This window comes from Chiloscyllium punctatum, chromosome 17, assembly GCF_047496795.1.
Source record: "Chiloscyllium punctatum isolate Juve2018m chromosome 17, sChiPun1.3, whole genome shotgun sequence".
In the NCBI taxonomy this organism is placed as follows: domain Eukaryota; kingdom Metazoa; phylum Chordata; class Chondrichthyes; order Orectolobiformes; family Hemiscylliidae; genus Chiloscyllium; species Chiloscyllium punctatum.
The window spans coordinates 80,431,465-80,448,424 of record NC_092755.1 but is presented as its reverse complement, the minus strand read 5'-3'; the positions used below and the strand labels follow the sequence as shown (position 1 = coordinate 80,448,424).

Genomic DNA, 16,960 nt, shown 5'->3' with positions numbered 1-16,960 from the left:
CGTCCCCAATGGTACCCTTCCACCGACACTCTCAGTCGTTTGGCCGAACTGGTCCTCACCCTAAACAATTTCTCCTTTGAATCCTCCCACTTCCTCCAGACCAAAGGGGTAGCCATGGACACACGTATGGGCCCCAGCTATGCCTGTCTCTTTGTTGGCTACGTAGAGCAGTTGATCTTCCGTAACTACACCGGCATCACTCCCCACCTCTTCCTCTGCTACATTGATGACTGCATTGGCGCCACCTTGTGCTCCCGCGAGGAAGTTGAGCAATTCATCAACTTCATCAACACATTCCACCCTGATCTTAAATTTACCTGGACCATCTCTGACACCTCCCTCCCCTTCCTGGACCTCTCCATCTCCATTAATGACGACCGACATGACACTGACGTTTTTTACAAACCCACCGACTCCCACAGCTACCTGGATTACACCTCTTCCCACCCTACCTCTTGCAAAAATGCCATCCTGTATTCCCAATTCCTCCGCCTCGGCCGTATCTGCTCCCAGGAGGACCAGTTCCACCACAGAACACACCAGATGGCCTCCTTCATTAAAGACTGCAATTTCCCTTCCCACGTGGTTAAAGATGCCCTCCAACGCATCTCGTCCACATCCCGCACCTCCGCCCTCAGACCCCACCCCTCCAACCGTAGCAAGGACAGAACGCCCCTGGTGCTCGCCTTCCACCCGACCAACCTTCGCATAAGCCAAATCATCCGCCGACATTTCCGCCACCTCCAAACAGACCCCACCACCAGGAATATATTTCCCTCCCCACCCCTTTCTGTAAAGACCGTTCCCTTCGTGACTACCTGGTCAGGTCCACACCCCCCCTACGACCCACCCTCCCATCCTGGCACCTTCCCCTGCCACCTCAGGAACTGTAAAACCTGCGCCCACACCTCCTCCCTCACCTCTATCCAAGGCCCTAAAGGAGCCTTCCACAGCCATCAAGGTTTTACTTGCACATCCATTAATATCATTTATTGTATCTGTTGCTCCCGATGCGGTCTCCTCTACATTGGGGAGACTGGGCGCCTCCTAGCAGAGCGCTTTAGGGAACATCTCTGGGACACCCGCACCAATCAACCAAACCGCCCCGTGGCCCAACATTTCAACTCCCCCTCCCACTCTGCTGAGGACATGGAGGTCCTGGGCCTCCTTCACCGCCGCTCCCTCACCACCAGACGCCTGGAGGAAGAACGCATCATCTTGCTCCTCGGAACACTTCAACCCCAGGGCATCAATGTGGACTTCAATAGTTTCCTCATTTCCCCTTCCCCCACCTCACCCTAGTTTCAATCTTCCAGCTCAGCACTGTTCCCATGACTTGTCCGGACTTGTCCTACCTGCCTATCTCCTTTTCCACCTATCCACTCCACCCTCTCCTCCCTGATCTATCACCTTCATCCCCTCCCCCACTCACTCATTGTACTCTATGCTACTTTCTCCCCACCCCCACCCTCCTCTAGCTTATCTCTCCATGCTTCAGGCTCACTGCCTTTATTCCTGATGAAGGGCTTTTGCCCGAAACATCGATTTCGCTGCTCGTTGGATGCTGCCTGAACTGCTGTGCTCTTCCAGCACCACTAATCCAGAATCCAAATTCTAAGAGCTGGGTTTCAGTTCTCCCCTCTGTAACTGGACCCTAAATTTGCTGACACACAGGCCGCAGTCAGTAAGAATAGGCGACAACATCTCCTCCACCATAACTCTCAGCACCAGTGTCCCTCCAAGGCTGTGTACTCAGCCCCCTCCTTATGAACCCATGGCTGTGTGGCCAAATTCCATCCCAACTCCATTTACAAGTTTGATGACAAGAGCAGTGTTGTAGGTTGGATCTCAAACAACGATGATACAGAAGATGGGAAAGAGATTGGGTGTTTATTGGCAAAACAAAGGAGCTGTTCATTGACTTCAGGAAGCGGAGTGGAGGACATGCCCCTGTCTGTATTAATGGGGCTGAGGTAGAGATGGTCGAGAACATCAGGTTCCTGGGAGTGATGGTCACCAACAATCTGTTCTGGTCTACCCATGTCAATGTGATGGTCATGAAAGCACGTCAACATCTCTACTTACTCAGGAGGCTAAGGACATTCAGCGTGTCTACAAGGACTCTAACCAATTTTTATAGATAGAGTCATAGAGATGGACAGCATGGAAACAGACCTGTCCAACCTGTCCGTGCCGACCAGATATCCCAACCCAATCAATCCCACCTGCCAGAACTTGGCCCACATCCCTCCAAACCCTTCCTATTCATATACCCATCCAAATGCCTCTTAAATGTTGCAATTGTACCAGCCTCCATCACTTCCTCTGGCAGTTCATTCCATACACGTACCATCCTCTGCGTGAAAACGTTGCCCCGAAGATCTCTTTTATATCTTTCCCCTCTCACCCTAAACCTATGTCCTCCAGTTCTGGACTCCCCAACCCCAGGGAAAAGACTTTGCCTATTTACCCTATCCATACCCCTCATGCACCATAGAAGGCATCCAATGTGGATGCATCACAGCAAGGTATGGCAATTGCTCTTCCCAAGACTGAAAGAAACTACAGAGGGTCATGAATACAGCCCATTCCAGTACACAACCCAGCCTTCCATCCACTAACTCCATCTATACTTCTCGCTGCCTCAGGAAAACAACCAACATCATCAAAGACCCCTCCCATCCCTGTTACACTCTCTTCCACCCTCTTCCATTGGGCAAAATATATAAAAGTTTGAAAACATGTACGATCAGATTCAAGAACAGCTTCTTCCCCGCTGTTACCAGACTTTTGAACAGGCATCTCAAATGTTAATGTTGATGTCTCTCTCTCTCTCTCTCTCTCTCTGTGCACCTTCGCTGCTGCTGTAATACTGTATCCTGCCCTCTGTTCTGCTAGCCTGATACACTTTCTTGGGTTTGATCTCCTGTATAGCATGCAAAGCAACATTTTTCACAGTATCTCACTGATTAGAGCCAGTATTTTCACCTTAAATAGACACTGATAGTGTTGCAGTTTAATGTCTGTGACAACAATAAAATCAATCAATCAATCAATCAATCAATCAATCAATCAGTGGCTTCAAGAGCAGGTCAGAGGCTAGGAATACTGCAACACGTAACTCACCTCCTGCCTCCCAAAGCCTGTATACCATCTACAAGACACAAGTCAGAAGTGTGATGGAACACTCCCCACTTGCCTGAGTTGGGGGCAGCTCCAACAACACTCAAGAAGCTCAACACCAACCAGGACAAAGCAGCCGCTGCTTGATTTGACCCACATGCACAAACACCCACTCCCTTCACCACCGATGCTCAGTAGTAGCAGTGTGTGATATCTACAAGGTGCACTGCAGAAATTCACCAAAGATCCTCAGAGGGCACCTTCCAAACCCACGACCATTTCCATCTAGAAGGACAAGGGCAGCAGATACATGAAGAAAGTGAGGACTGCAGATGCTGGAGACCAGAGTCGAAAAGTGTGCTGGAAAACACAGGGAGCGTCCGAGGAGCAGGAGAATCAATGTTTCGGTTAGGAAGGGCTTATGCCTGAAATATTAATTCTCCTGCTCCTTGGATGCTGCCCCACTAGCTGTGCTTTTCTAGCACCATACTCTTTGACAGCAGATACATGGGAACACCATCCCCTGCAAGTTCCCTTCAAACCCCTCACCCATCCTGACTTGGAAATATATTGCTGTTCCTTCACTGTTGTTAAGTCAACATCCCGGAATTCCCTCCCTCAGGGCATTGTGGGTCTACCCACAGTACATGGACTGCAACGGTTCAGGAAGACAGCTCACCCCCACCTTCACAAAGGGGCAACTAGGGATGGGCAATAAATGCTGGCCCAGCCAGCGATGCCCATGTCTCAGGAATGAGCTGAAAAAATTGTGACAACAATTTGCAACTGTAAAGCATCTATAAAATTGTAATATATTCCAAGATGATTCAAGGGGAAGTCAACAAAAATTCAGCAATGAATCCACATAAAATTATAGTCAGGCAGTTAACCAAAACATTGGTCAAAGATTTTAACCAGTGTTTGAAAGGAGGAGGCAGAATTATAACCACCAATAAGTTAGGTGAAGGAAACTGTAGATGTCAGGATCAGATGAATGCAGACATTGCGGACAATTATAGGGAGTTATGTGGGCGGCAAAAATAACTCATGGACATTAAACTGCAACACGCTCAGCATCACTTTGGAGTGAAAATACTGGCTCTAATCAGTCAGATGTGATTGCAGATTAAAACAAACATGGAGCGATTAATAAGTGACGTAGGTTAATCCCTGTACTAAGAGATTATGGTCTTGTGATGAGTTACAAACATATTAAAAAAAGGTTAGATTATCTGTTGCATTACCAACTGTTATTGAGCAGGAAATGAAGGGGTATCAACAAATTTGCAGCTAAAGGGAATGCGATAATTTTGAAGAGGATGAAACAGATAAAGCAAGAAACAACTTGAAGAAGTATTTGCATTTTACAAACCGTTTCACACGCTCAATATGCCTCAAAGTGCTTTACAGCAAATACAAATGTTTTGGCATGTTGTTCCTGCTCTTACGTAGAAAATACAGCAGCTAATTTGCACACAGCAAGTTCCCACATGCAGTAACATGGAAATGAAAAAGTAATCCTGTCTTTGACTGACGATTGAAGGGGTAAACATTACTCAGGACACAGGGAGAATTTCTGCAATTTTCTCCAGACGTGATTGGAATTTGGCGATCACATGAGGGAGAGGTAGGGCCTCCAGACACACTCAGGAATACATACACAGACATTCACATATACACACAGACACACACACACACACAGATACATACACACAGACACACAGACACACATACACACACACGCACACGCACACACACAACACACACACAACACACACACATAGGCATTCACATATACACACAGACACACAGACACACATACACACACACGCACACGCACACACACAACACACACACAACACACACACATAGGCATTCACATATACACACAGACACACACAGATACACGCACAAGCAATCACATATACACGCAGACACACACACAGATACACACACAGGCATTCACATACAGACAGACACACAGATACATACACAAGAATTCGCATATACACACACACAAGCATTCACATATACACAGACACACACACAGGCATTCACATACAGACACACACACACAGATACATACACAAGAATTTGCATATACACACACACACAAGCATTCACATTTACACACAGACACACACACAAGCACTCACATATACACACAGACACACACACACAGATACACACACAGACACAGATACACACACAGGCATTCACATATACACACACAGACACACATACACACACACACGTATTTACATATACACACAGACACATGCAGACACACAGACATACACATACAGATACACACACAGGCATTCACATATACACACAGACACACATACACACACACACAGATACATACACAGGCATTCACATATACACATAGACACACACACTGGCATTCACATATACACACACACACACACACAGGCATTCACATATACACATAGACACACACACTGGCATTCACATATATACACACACACACAGGCACACACACACAGATATAAACACACAGGCATTCACATATATACACACACAGATACACACACACAGACACACATACAGGCATTCACATATACACACAGACACACACACACTCTCACACACACACAGGTACACACACAGGCATTCACATATACACAGACACGCACACAGACACACACGCACATACACTCACACACAGACACACACACACACAGACATACACAGACACACACAAACACAAACACACACACAGACACACAAACACAAACACACACACACAGACACACACAAACACACACACACACACACACACACAAACACACACACAGACACACACAAACACACACACACACACACACACAAACACACACACACACACAAACACACACAAACATACACATACACACAAACACACACAAACACACACACATGTCCAAACAGATGTTTTCTGGAAATGAAACAATGTACTAAGAAAGGTAAAACAGAAACATGTCACTTCATACAGGCCTGAGGATTGATGGCTAAAACCATTGCAGGCTTAAAGAATCCTTCACTCTGAAGAAGGGTCATTGGACAGGAAACATTATTTCTGTTTCTCTCTCCACAGATGCTGCCAGACCTGCTGAGTTTCTCCAGCCATTCCTGTTTCTTTTGTTTCTGAGGGATTCTTCCTCACTTCATTTTGCACAATGGAGAGAGAAAGTTCCTGGCTTCCCAGCTCCATCTCTTGCCAGTTTCAGACACAGAATAAAAGGAACAATGGGTCCCATTGTATCCCATAAACCGGGGGAAATGCATGATGTCCAGGCAGCATTCCAGCTACAATCACCTCCTTTTATTTTGAGTTTATTTGAAATCCTATTTTCATGACATTTTATAGTTTTTACATTGAAACAGCGAGGAATGGTCTCTCATCGAAGAAAGCCAATCATATTTGGAGTCACTCCACCAAACAATGGCATCATTTCCATCTCAGCTTGGCCAGAAAGCACAAAGGAAGTCACTGGACGTGTCCCAACTGGTATAGGGCACCTTGACCAGTCTGTGCCAGCACACACTGGCTGCGAATGTCAGCCTGTGTTATGACAGCCTCAAACAATGTGCGACTTGGACAAAAATGGAGATGCTGGTTGGCCTTGGAGGCCAGGTCCAGAGGGGAGGATGGTGCAGGGATTGAGTCTCGGAGTGGAGGATAGTGCAGGGAATGAGTCCCAGAGCGGAGGATAGTGCAGGGAGTGAGTCCCAGAGCGGAGGATAGTGCAGGGAGTGAGTCTCGGAGTGGAGGATGGTGCAGGGAGTGAGTCTCGGAGTGTAGGATGGTGCAGGAAGTGAGTCCCACAGTGAGGGATGGTGCAGGGAGTGAGTCTCAGATTGGGGGATGGTGCAGGGAGTGAGTCCCGTAATGGGGGATGGTGCAGGGAGTGAGTCTCTGAGTGGAGAATGGTGCAGGAAGTGAGTCTCGGAGCAGAGGATTGTGCAGGGAGTGAGTCCTGGAGTGTAGGATGGTGCAGGGAGTGAGTCCTGGAGCAGAGGATGGTGCAGGGAGTGAGTCCTGGAGCAGAGGATGGTGCAGGGAGTGAGTCTCGGAGTGAAGGATGGTGCAGGGAGTGAGTCTCGGAGTGAAGGATGGTGCAGGGAGTGAGTCCTGGAGTAAACCTCTCTGGTGCAGCTGACAGGTATTGTGATGCGGGGTGGAGGTTTGGAGCTGTGCGGGGATGTTTGTTGGACTGGGTCTGGTGCTGATGGTTAGACTGAGGGGAAGCCCCTGTACTGAGCTATTGCAATGTAATGTTTATGTGTAAATAGTTTATGTGACTGTCGTGCCTATCCTTTGAACTATGTTTTATTTCTAACTTATACTATGAATCACTGTGAAATAATGCAACTACTTTTTTTTAATTGTTCTATTGTATTTAAGGTCTGTACCGAGGTACCTGAGACTAGGATCGCGCCATAAGAGAAGGAATTGAAAAACTTTTCACAGTACACCTGTACTTCTGGACTTGAGTACATGTGACAATAAAGGATATTCTAATCCTAAGGGATATTCAGTGGCCTACAACTGATTCTCAAACTCCTTCCTTATCCCAGGAACTCTGCCTCCCACCTCCTGGGAAGAGGGAAGGAGGGTAAAAATGGCGGATAATCCAGGAAAATGCTTCTGGAAGCTTATTCATGGCTTTTCGATGTCACTGACAGGGTCAGCAGTGGCTCCTGTTCCTAATTGTCCCTTGAACTGATTGATTGCCTGACAGCCATTTCAGAGGGCAGTAAAGAGTCAACTTTATTGCTGTGGGTCTGGAATCATGTGTAGGCCAGACCAGGGAAGGATTTCCTTCCCTAAAGGACATTAGGAAACAGATGGGTTTTTAACAACAACTGATGATAGATCAACACTAAGACTAGTTTTCAATCACAAAATTTTATGAATTGAATTTGAATTCCAGCATCTGTCATGGCAGGATTTTAACAGACCTCCTCAGAGGGTGTGCCCAAGATTATGAGTTCAGTTACAAGACCAGGACAGGACACTACCTTCACATCACTCCCAGCCCTAACCTTCATTCGGTCAGCCATGATCAATCAGTACCCTCTGTTACTGTGTGGCCAATTCTCAAATAAAAGATTCAAAAGAACTGCAGATGCTGTCAATCAGAAAGAAAGACAGAAATTGCTGGAAAAGCTCAGTAGGTCTGGCAGCATCTGTGGAGAGAAATCAGTGTTAACGTTTCGGGTCAAGCAACCCTTCCTCAGAACCAGCCAATTCTCAAATCTTGACTTTACAATGTAGAAAGATTGACTTTCTGAGAGTCTGCGCCAGGGAGGGGGAGTGAGGTGATTAGAAGAACAGTAATGGACAGACAAATCAAGGAGAACAAGAGAGCAGCAGGAAGGTGGGAGAGAGACAGTTGGGTTCAACTATTGAATGTTATATCGATTAGTGGCAATGCTTTACTCAATATTCACCATCGTAGGTTTAATCAAGCCAGGTCCTTGTACAGAAAGTCACAGTTGCACTGGAAAAGGTGCTCTTTTCTCTCCTTACAGATGCTACCAGACCTGCTGAGATTTTCCAGCATTTTCTCTTTTGAACATGGGGAGGTTCCTGCTTTAGGGGAACACCACACTAGGCTGGTGGGTATCTAGATGAGGCAGTTCCTAATAAAACTAATCAAGAATTCAGAAAAATAAACGTTATAACCCCTAGAGTGGGGTGAATGTGGAATTCACGGCCCCAGGGAGTGCTCCAAGTGATTAGAATGACTAAGTTCTACCAGACAAAAGTGAGGACTGCAGATGCTGGAGACCAGACTTTAGATTAGAGTGGTGCTGGAAACGCACAGCAGGTCAGGCAGCAACCGAGGAAAAGCCTCAATCCTGATGAAGGGCTTTTGCCCGAAATGTCAATTTTCCTGCTCCTCGGATGCCACCTGGCCTGCTGTGCTTTTCTAGCACCAGTCTGATCTAGACTAATTCCTACCAGACTTTAGGGCTGCAGTTCTTGTGAGAGAGAGAGATGACTGGGGTTGATTTAACCTGATGGTCACTGCACCTTACCCCAAGGGTGGGTGAGGTTGAGAAGATACGGCCTTCATGGTAACCTCAGCTAGCGTAGGAATTGTAGCCATGCTGTTGCTGGCACTCTGCAGTGTAAAATTGCCCATAGTGTCCAGGGATGTGCAGGCTAGGTGGATTAGCCATGAGGGATGCAGGGTTATGAGGGACAGGGTAGGATGTTGTTTAGAGGGTCAGTGTGGACTCAATGGGCTGATTGGCCTGCTTCCACACTTGTAGGGATTCTATGCTTGTGTGAAACCAGCCAACTGAGCTAACTGACCCCCTGACAGTTAAGGAATGTCTGGATAAACACAAGGGAGCAAGGAATCAAAGATTATAATCACAGGCTGAGATGGAAACAGGTTGGGGTGGGAGGGTGGAGCACAGACACCAGCATGGAGATGTTGGGCTGAATGGTCTGTTCTGATGCTATAAAATGCATTGTGTTTCCCTGTCAAAGAGTCGACAACTCCCCCAGGGACTGAGAAGAAGCATTCCCATGAAAGAATGCTCTGATATTCTGATACGAGTCCTTCACACGTTGTTGAAATTTAGAATTTTAGCAGCTTTTGCTCACAGTCTCCCTTAAAGGGTTTTCGATCAGACTATTAAGCCTGGGTCTACAGACTTTGTGCTTTCATTCCTGATGAAGTGCTTTTGATTTCCCTGCTCCTCAGATGCTGCCTGACCTGCTGTGCTTTTCCGGCACCACTCTAACCTAGACTCTGATCTCCAGTATCTGCAGTACCCACTTCCTCCTAGACTTTGTACTTTCCCACTTTAAAGAATTCTCAACATTCATCAGCACCATGACCCACCTGCCCCAATGGAAAGGGAGTTACTGATACAAAATGTCCTTTTGGAGTGAGGTTGAAGTTGGCACAGGGGGGCTCAGACTCCTCAGGGCAGGCCTACCAATTAATTCAATTGCACATATCCAGGGGGTTGTGAGCAGTCATACAAAGTTCATCCAATTACAGATCCGAGTGCAGCTCCCTCAGAGAAAAGAACATTTCGAAGTCAGCATTGCAATATGAACTCAAAGCAACTCCCTGACTTCAGTAAGGGTTTAAAAGGAAGAGCCGCACTGCACAATTAGAGGAATGGAGCGCATTGGCAGCTGACTGAGTCAAACATATATAATACTTATAGACCCTGCATGCTGTTAAGCATGAGACCATTTTTAAAATGAAAGTAGCATCAAACAGACCTGCTGGGAAGAACAGTCATTATCTTCAGTGTTAGATAAAGCACCGCATAACACTACAATATTTGATTTCCGAGTTTGGATCTCATACCAGTCACTGACTTCTGAGCAAAATAATATCATTACTCGTTCCTCTTGCAGCTTTACTCTGTTAGTGGCAGGCTTATAATTAGGTTTGTAAAGCAGCGAATGTAATCTGGAGATCAAACTCATGATATGTCTTACTGTATTGAAGACCATGCTGATGATTTAACAGCATTTCAAAGAGAAATTAATTAAGATCTTTTGTTTTCAGAGCAAATCACACATTTAGGTCGAAGATTTGAGGATTCCTGAGTCAACAGATATGAAGCTGGAAAAAAACCACAGACTTTCCTGTTCCTCGGATGCTGCCTGACCTGCTGTGCTTTTCCAGCACCACTCTAATCTTGACTCCAGCATCTGTAAGACCCACTTTTGACTAGCTTCCAGCACCTGCAATCATTCCCGTCTCCATGCCATTTCAGAATTCCTGATCCACTGCTGAGAGCTGGAGGATAATCTACACTGCTCCCAGGCGAGATGTCAAACCAAGGTCCCAATCACCTCTTTACATGTAAGTAAAGCTTCCTGTTAACCAAATTGCTGCTCAGTCACATCTTAAAAACACTGTCTTGGAACAACATTGTGTAAGATGTTGTTGCTATTTCTCTAATACCACTAGGAGGTGCAGTTGAGTTATAATTTTAGCCATTAAAAGACACATGATTGAATTTCCCCCTGTGTGCAGTTTACATGGGGATCACTGACATCGGTCTAACAGCCTAGAGGGTTCAAAAGATCCCGTCAATTTTACATCATCCAAATTTGTTGGAAAGAAATCAGAGATTACGGAAATCTGCTGCTCAAGAGCAGAAATTTTTCAATATCCAAATTAAAAAGGGGAAAATTTCTCCCAAACATACACAAGTAAAAACTGTATGAAATTCATGAATATACAAACAAAAAAAATGAGGAGGCCACTCAGCCCTTTGACCCTGCTACACCATTCAATAAGGTCTCAGCTGGTCTGATGTTAACCTCAGTTTTACACTCCTGCATATCCCCAGTAATCTTTCATCCCCTTGGGAATTAAGGATCTATCTCCCTCTGTCTTAAAATATTCAAAGTTTCTGCATCCACTGACATTTGAGGAAGGGAATTCCAAAGACTTACAACCCTCTCTGAGAGAGAAAAATATAGTTTCCTCATCTCTGTTTTAAATGGGTGGCACCTTATTTTTTTAACAGTGACGCCTTGTTTTAAATTCTGTCACAAGGGGGAACATCCTTTTACACATTCACCCGGTCAATTCTCCTCAGGGTCTTAGATGTTCCAACTCAGTTCTCTCTGACTCTTCTGAACTCCAGACCCTGGCCTATGGACCTGGCCTGTCAGGTCATTTCCTCAAAAGGTAACCCATTAATTCCAGGTATTAGTCAAGTAAACCTTCTCTAAATTGCTTCCAATGCATTAACATCCTTCTGTAAGTGTGGTGACCAGTACTGCACATAGCACTCCAGATGTGACAGCAGTGGGAGAGGGGGCAGAAGGAGATTTACCAGGATGTTACCTGTGCTGGAGAGTTTCAGTGATGGAGAGAGATTGGACAGACTGGGTTGTTTTCCTTAGAGCAGAGGGGACTGAGGAGGGACATGATTGAGATGGAGGGGCATAGACGGGGTAGACAGGAAGAATCCTTTCCCCTTGGTGGAGGGATCAGTGAGCAAGTGGCAGAGATTGAAGGGAAGGGTTGAGGTTTCGAGGGAATGTGAGGAAAAATGTTTTCACCCAGAGGGTGGTGGGAATCCAGAACTCACTGCCTGTAAGGGTGGGGGAGGCAGAAACTCTCAGAACATTGAAGAATTACTTAGATATGCATTTGTAAAGCCAAGGCTATGGTTGTCTGCTTCTTATACAAAGGCTACCAGGTTAACCATCAGGGGGAGCTCTGCAACAGCCTCAGTCTCGGAAAGATTAAACAATTATAATGCCTCTATGCAAAGTAAAATCAGATATGGCTGTTTTAAATTAACACAGTGACAAACAGCAGTTACTTGTGGCTGTTACAGATATTTCCCCAGAATTGCTGTCTCCCCTCACCAGCTGGTGCTAAAATTGGGACCACATCTATACAAACACACTGGTTATCTTTGAAGACAGCCACTGTCTGAAAGGCTTCTGAAACTTCACCAAGATCCACGAATGAAAGTGCTTTGAGTATTTACAGCCAGCAGACAGTCCACTGAGCCAAATCTATACATAACTAGACTGCATGCAGTGTCCCTCTTCAGCAGATTGTGTCCACAGTCATCAGAATATGTCACAGCCAGGGGAGTGGGGACACAGTCAAGTGCAGTGTGTACACAGCCAGCAGAATATGTACACAGCCAGTGGAGTGTGTACACAGCCAGTGCAGGGTGTAGACAGCCAGCAGAATATGTACACAGCCAGTGGAGTATGTGTACACAGCCAGCAGAATGTGTACATAGCCAGCAGACCAGAAAAGAGGTGGAACATTCTCCCTCCAAGTGTGTGTATGCTGTCAGGATTTCAGCTGTAGCTTCAAGATTGTTCAAAAATGTTTCAGTTAAAAAGAAACCAAAGGTCACATTACAATTCATGACACTCCGACTGAGAACCAAAGAGCTGCCCATTTATCCCAGCCCCAAGGACTGGGCAGAATGCAGTCAGGCCATATTCCAGTCAGATCAGATACTGCAGATCAAAGCACTGCACCTACCCAGAGCACACAGTGGGCACTGACCATGGGGTTGGCAGCGAGGCAGGGGGTGGGGTGAGACGGGAGGTGGGGGAGGGGGGCGGGGGATGAGGACAGGGGCAGTTGGTGATGCTCCATGTTAATCCCAGTGCTGTGTCTGCCCTGAACCAGGCAGGTCCCTGTATGGAGAGGGAGAGCAAGTTGCCCAGAGTCAAACTCAGCCAGTCCAGCGAATCAGGATCAGCAAAGCTGACCATTCTCAGCGGAGTTTACCTCTCGCTTTGTTATAGAAAACATCGCTCCATGCACCAGCCCCCAGCCCCCATTCAGTGTCTCAGTATCACATTTTTAAAGAATTAATTCGCAGCCAGAAGACGCCTGAACTGAATCTTACCCGAATAAGCCCACAATCCAAACCCCAGGATTGATTTTTGATGCTGTGGAGCTGTTGTATACGAGAAAAGCCACACTCACCGTGCCCAGGACTGTCTCCTCACTGGGGGCTGGTGCTGACTGGGTTCCGAGGTAAGACATTAGCAGCCACAGAAGCACTGACAGCACCATCTCGAACATGGTTCAGCCCCGGCTGCAGATCCAACAGGTCCCTCGGTGTGAAAACCTCTCTCTCTCTCTCTCTCTCTTCCTGGGATTCTCAGCGTCTGCTGATGTTGAAGAAAGGATTCCGTTCCCAATGAATCTGCAATCTCCCAGCTCTTCACCAACTCCACTGCATCTCATCCCCAGCTCCTGTGGTGAAATTAACCCGGACCCGAATGAAGTAAACAGCTAGCGCAGGAATAAATAAACTTCTGATTTCTATTCCGCTTCCATCTGATTTGTGCAGAGCGAGGTTAACAGTTGCCGGGGTTCTCTCTCCCTCTCTCTCTCTCACACACACACACAGCAGCTGACAGTCCGCTCACTCATTCCATCTGCGCAGAAAATAAATCGAATTAGCAACACGGCTACTCTGCATTCGACTGGAACCAGCCCAGAGTACAGCAGCCAACTCGGCGGCCGAACAGCCGCTGCAGCCCCGCCCCACTCCCTGATTTTAAGTCTTCCTTCAGTCAGTTCCTCAGCCACCCCTCAGTCTGGGACCTCTTTATCCCTGAAAAAGGAAGATGAAGATGGTTGGAGACTCCCCTGATCTTCCCCATTCCCTGATCTTCCCCATTCCCTGATCTTCCCCATTCCCTGATCTTCCCTAGCCCCCAATCTTTCTTATCCCCGATCTTCCTTATCCCCGATCTTCCCTATCCCCGATCTACCCTAACCCCTGATCTTCCTTATCCCCTGATCTTCCCCAGCCCCCAATCTTCCTTATCCCCGATCTTCCCTATCCCCAGATCTACCCTATCCCTGATCTTCCCTATCCCTTGATCTTCACTATCCCCTGATTTTCTCTATCCCTGATCTTCCCTATCCCTTGATCTTCATTATCCCCTGATCTTCCCTAACCCCTGATCTCTATCCCTGATCTTCCCTATCCCCTGATCTTCTCTATCCCTGATCTTCCCTATCCCCTGATCTTCCCTAACCACCGATCTTCCTTATCCCCTGATCTTCCTATCCCTGATCTTCACTATCCCCTAATCTTCCCTAACCCCCGATCTTCCTTATCCCTTGATCTTCTCTATCCCCTTATCTTCACTATCCCCTGATCTTCCATATCCCTGATCTTTCCTAACCCCTGATCTTCACTATCCCCTGATCTTCCCTAACCCCCGATCTTCCTTATCCCTGATCATCCCTATCACCTGATCTTCACTATCCCCTGATCTTCCCCATCCCTGATCTTCACTATCCTCTGATCTCTCCTAACCCCTGATCTTCACTATCCCCTGATCTTCCCTATCCCTGATCTTCCCTATCCCTGATCTTCCCTACCCCCTGATCTTCCCTATCCCCTGATCTTTCAGTTCCCTTGATCATCCCTAACCCCTGATCTTCCCTAACCCCTGATCTTCCCTATCCCCTGATCTTCCCTAAGCCCTGATCTTCCCTAACCCCTGATCTTCCCTATCCCCTGATCTTCCATATCCCCTGATCTTCTCTAACCCCTGGCCTTCCCTATCCCCTGATCTTCCCTAACCCCTGGCCTTCCCTATCCCCTGATCTTCCCTATCCCCTGATTTTTCTCTATCCCCTGATCTTCCCTATCCCCTGATCTTTCCTAACCCCTGATCTTTCCTAACCCCTGATCTTCCCTATCCCCTGATCTTCTCTATCCCTGATCTTCCCTATTGCCTGATCTTCCCTAACCCCCGATCTTCCTTATCCCCTGATCTTCCCTAATCCCTGATCTTCCCTATACCCTGATCTTCCCCATCCCTTGATCCTCCCTAACCCCTGATCTTCACTATTCCCAATTTTCCCTATCCACTGATCTTCCCTATCCTTTGATCTTCACTATCCTCTGATCTTCACTATCCCTGATCTTCACTATCCCCGATCTTCCCTATCCCTTTATCTTCCCTATTCCTTGATCTTCCCTATCCCTTGATCTTCCCTATTCCTTGATCTTCCCTATCCCTGATCTTTCCTATCCCTGATCTTCCCTAACCCCTGATCTTCCCTATCCCTTGATCTTCCCTAACCCCTCAACTTCCCTATTTACTGATCTTCCCTATCCCTGATTTTTCCTATCCACTGATCTTCCCTATCCCTTGATCTTCACTATCCCCTGATCTTCACTATCCCCTGATCTTCCCTATCCCCGATCTTCCCTATCCCTAGATCGTCCCTATCCCCTGATCTTCTCCATCCCCTGATCATCACTATCCCCGATCTTCCCTAACCCCTGATCTTCACTATCCCCTGATCTTCCCTGTCCACTGATCTTCCCTATCCCTTGATCTTTCCTAACCTCTGATCTTCACTATCCCCTGATTTTCTCTATCCCCTGATCATCCCCATCCCCTGATTGTCCCCATCCCCTGATTATCCCCATCCTCTGATTATCCCCATCCTCTGACCATCCCCATCCCCTGATCTTCATTGTCTCTGCTCCCCCTGCAATAGCCTCAGCAGTTGTGTTGCATCAGGTTTTAATGGGTCATTTATCGCCCCTCAGCCCCCTCACCCCCAAGCTCCTTCACACAAGGAATGTATCATTTGTTCAGGTTGCTGTGCCCTAGGCAGGGGTTTAACTGTGGGATAGAATCATAGAGATGTCCAGCATGAAAACAGACCCTTTAGTCCAAATTGTCCACGACAACCAGATATCCCAACCCAATCTAGTCCCACCTGCCAGCACCCAGCCCACCACTTCCTCTGGCAGCTCATTCCATACACGTACCATCCTCTGCATGAAAAGTTGCCCCTTAGGTCTCTTTTAAAGCTTTCCCCTCTCACCCTAAACCTATGCACTCTAGTTCTGGACTCCCCCACCCCAGGGAAAAGACCTTGTCTATTTACCTTTTCCATGTCCCTCATGATTTTATAAACCTCTATGAAGTCACCCGGGTGACTTCACTCCAGGGAAAACAGCCCCAGCCTGTTCAGCTTTTCCCTGTAGCTCAATCCCTCCAACCCTGGCAACATCCTTGTAAATCTTTTCTGAACCCTTTCAAGTTTCACAAAATCCTTCGTATAGCAGGGAGACCAGAATTGCATGCAATATTCCAACAATGGCCTAACCAAAGTCCTGTACAGCCGCAACATGACCTCCCAACTCTTGTACTCAATACTCTGACCAAGACAAGAAAGCATACCAAAAGCCTTCTTCACTATCCTATCGATCTGCGACTCCACTTTCAAATGAGTTATGAACCTGCACTCCAAGGTCTCTTTGTTCAGTAAAATGTAGGCAAAAAATGCCTCTTTTGGTAGTAACA

General features: G+C 46.8%; 1 protein-coding gene across 2 annotated transcripts in view; it reads right to left on the bottom strand.

Annotated features, from left to right (window-relative positions):
* The window catches only part of mmp17a (matrix metallopeptidase 17a), a 126,718-nt gene that overhangs the window by 93,932 nt on the left and 15,826 nt on the right, over window positions 1–16,960 (bottom strand). The window contains exon 1 of one of the 2 annotated variants that reach the window (XM_072587683.1): window positions 13,596–14,009. The exons of the other annotated variant lie outside the window; for it this stretch is intronic. Within the exon in view, the coding sequence (XP_072443784.1) occupies window positions 13,596–13,694 (99 nt within the window). The 5' untranslated portion in view covers window positions 13,695–14,009. Of the gene's footprint in view, window positions 1–13,595; window positions 14,010–16,960 lie in introns of those variants that run through there. 2 annotated transcript variants of the gene reach the window in all.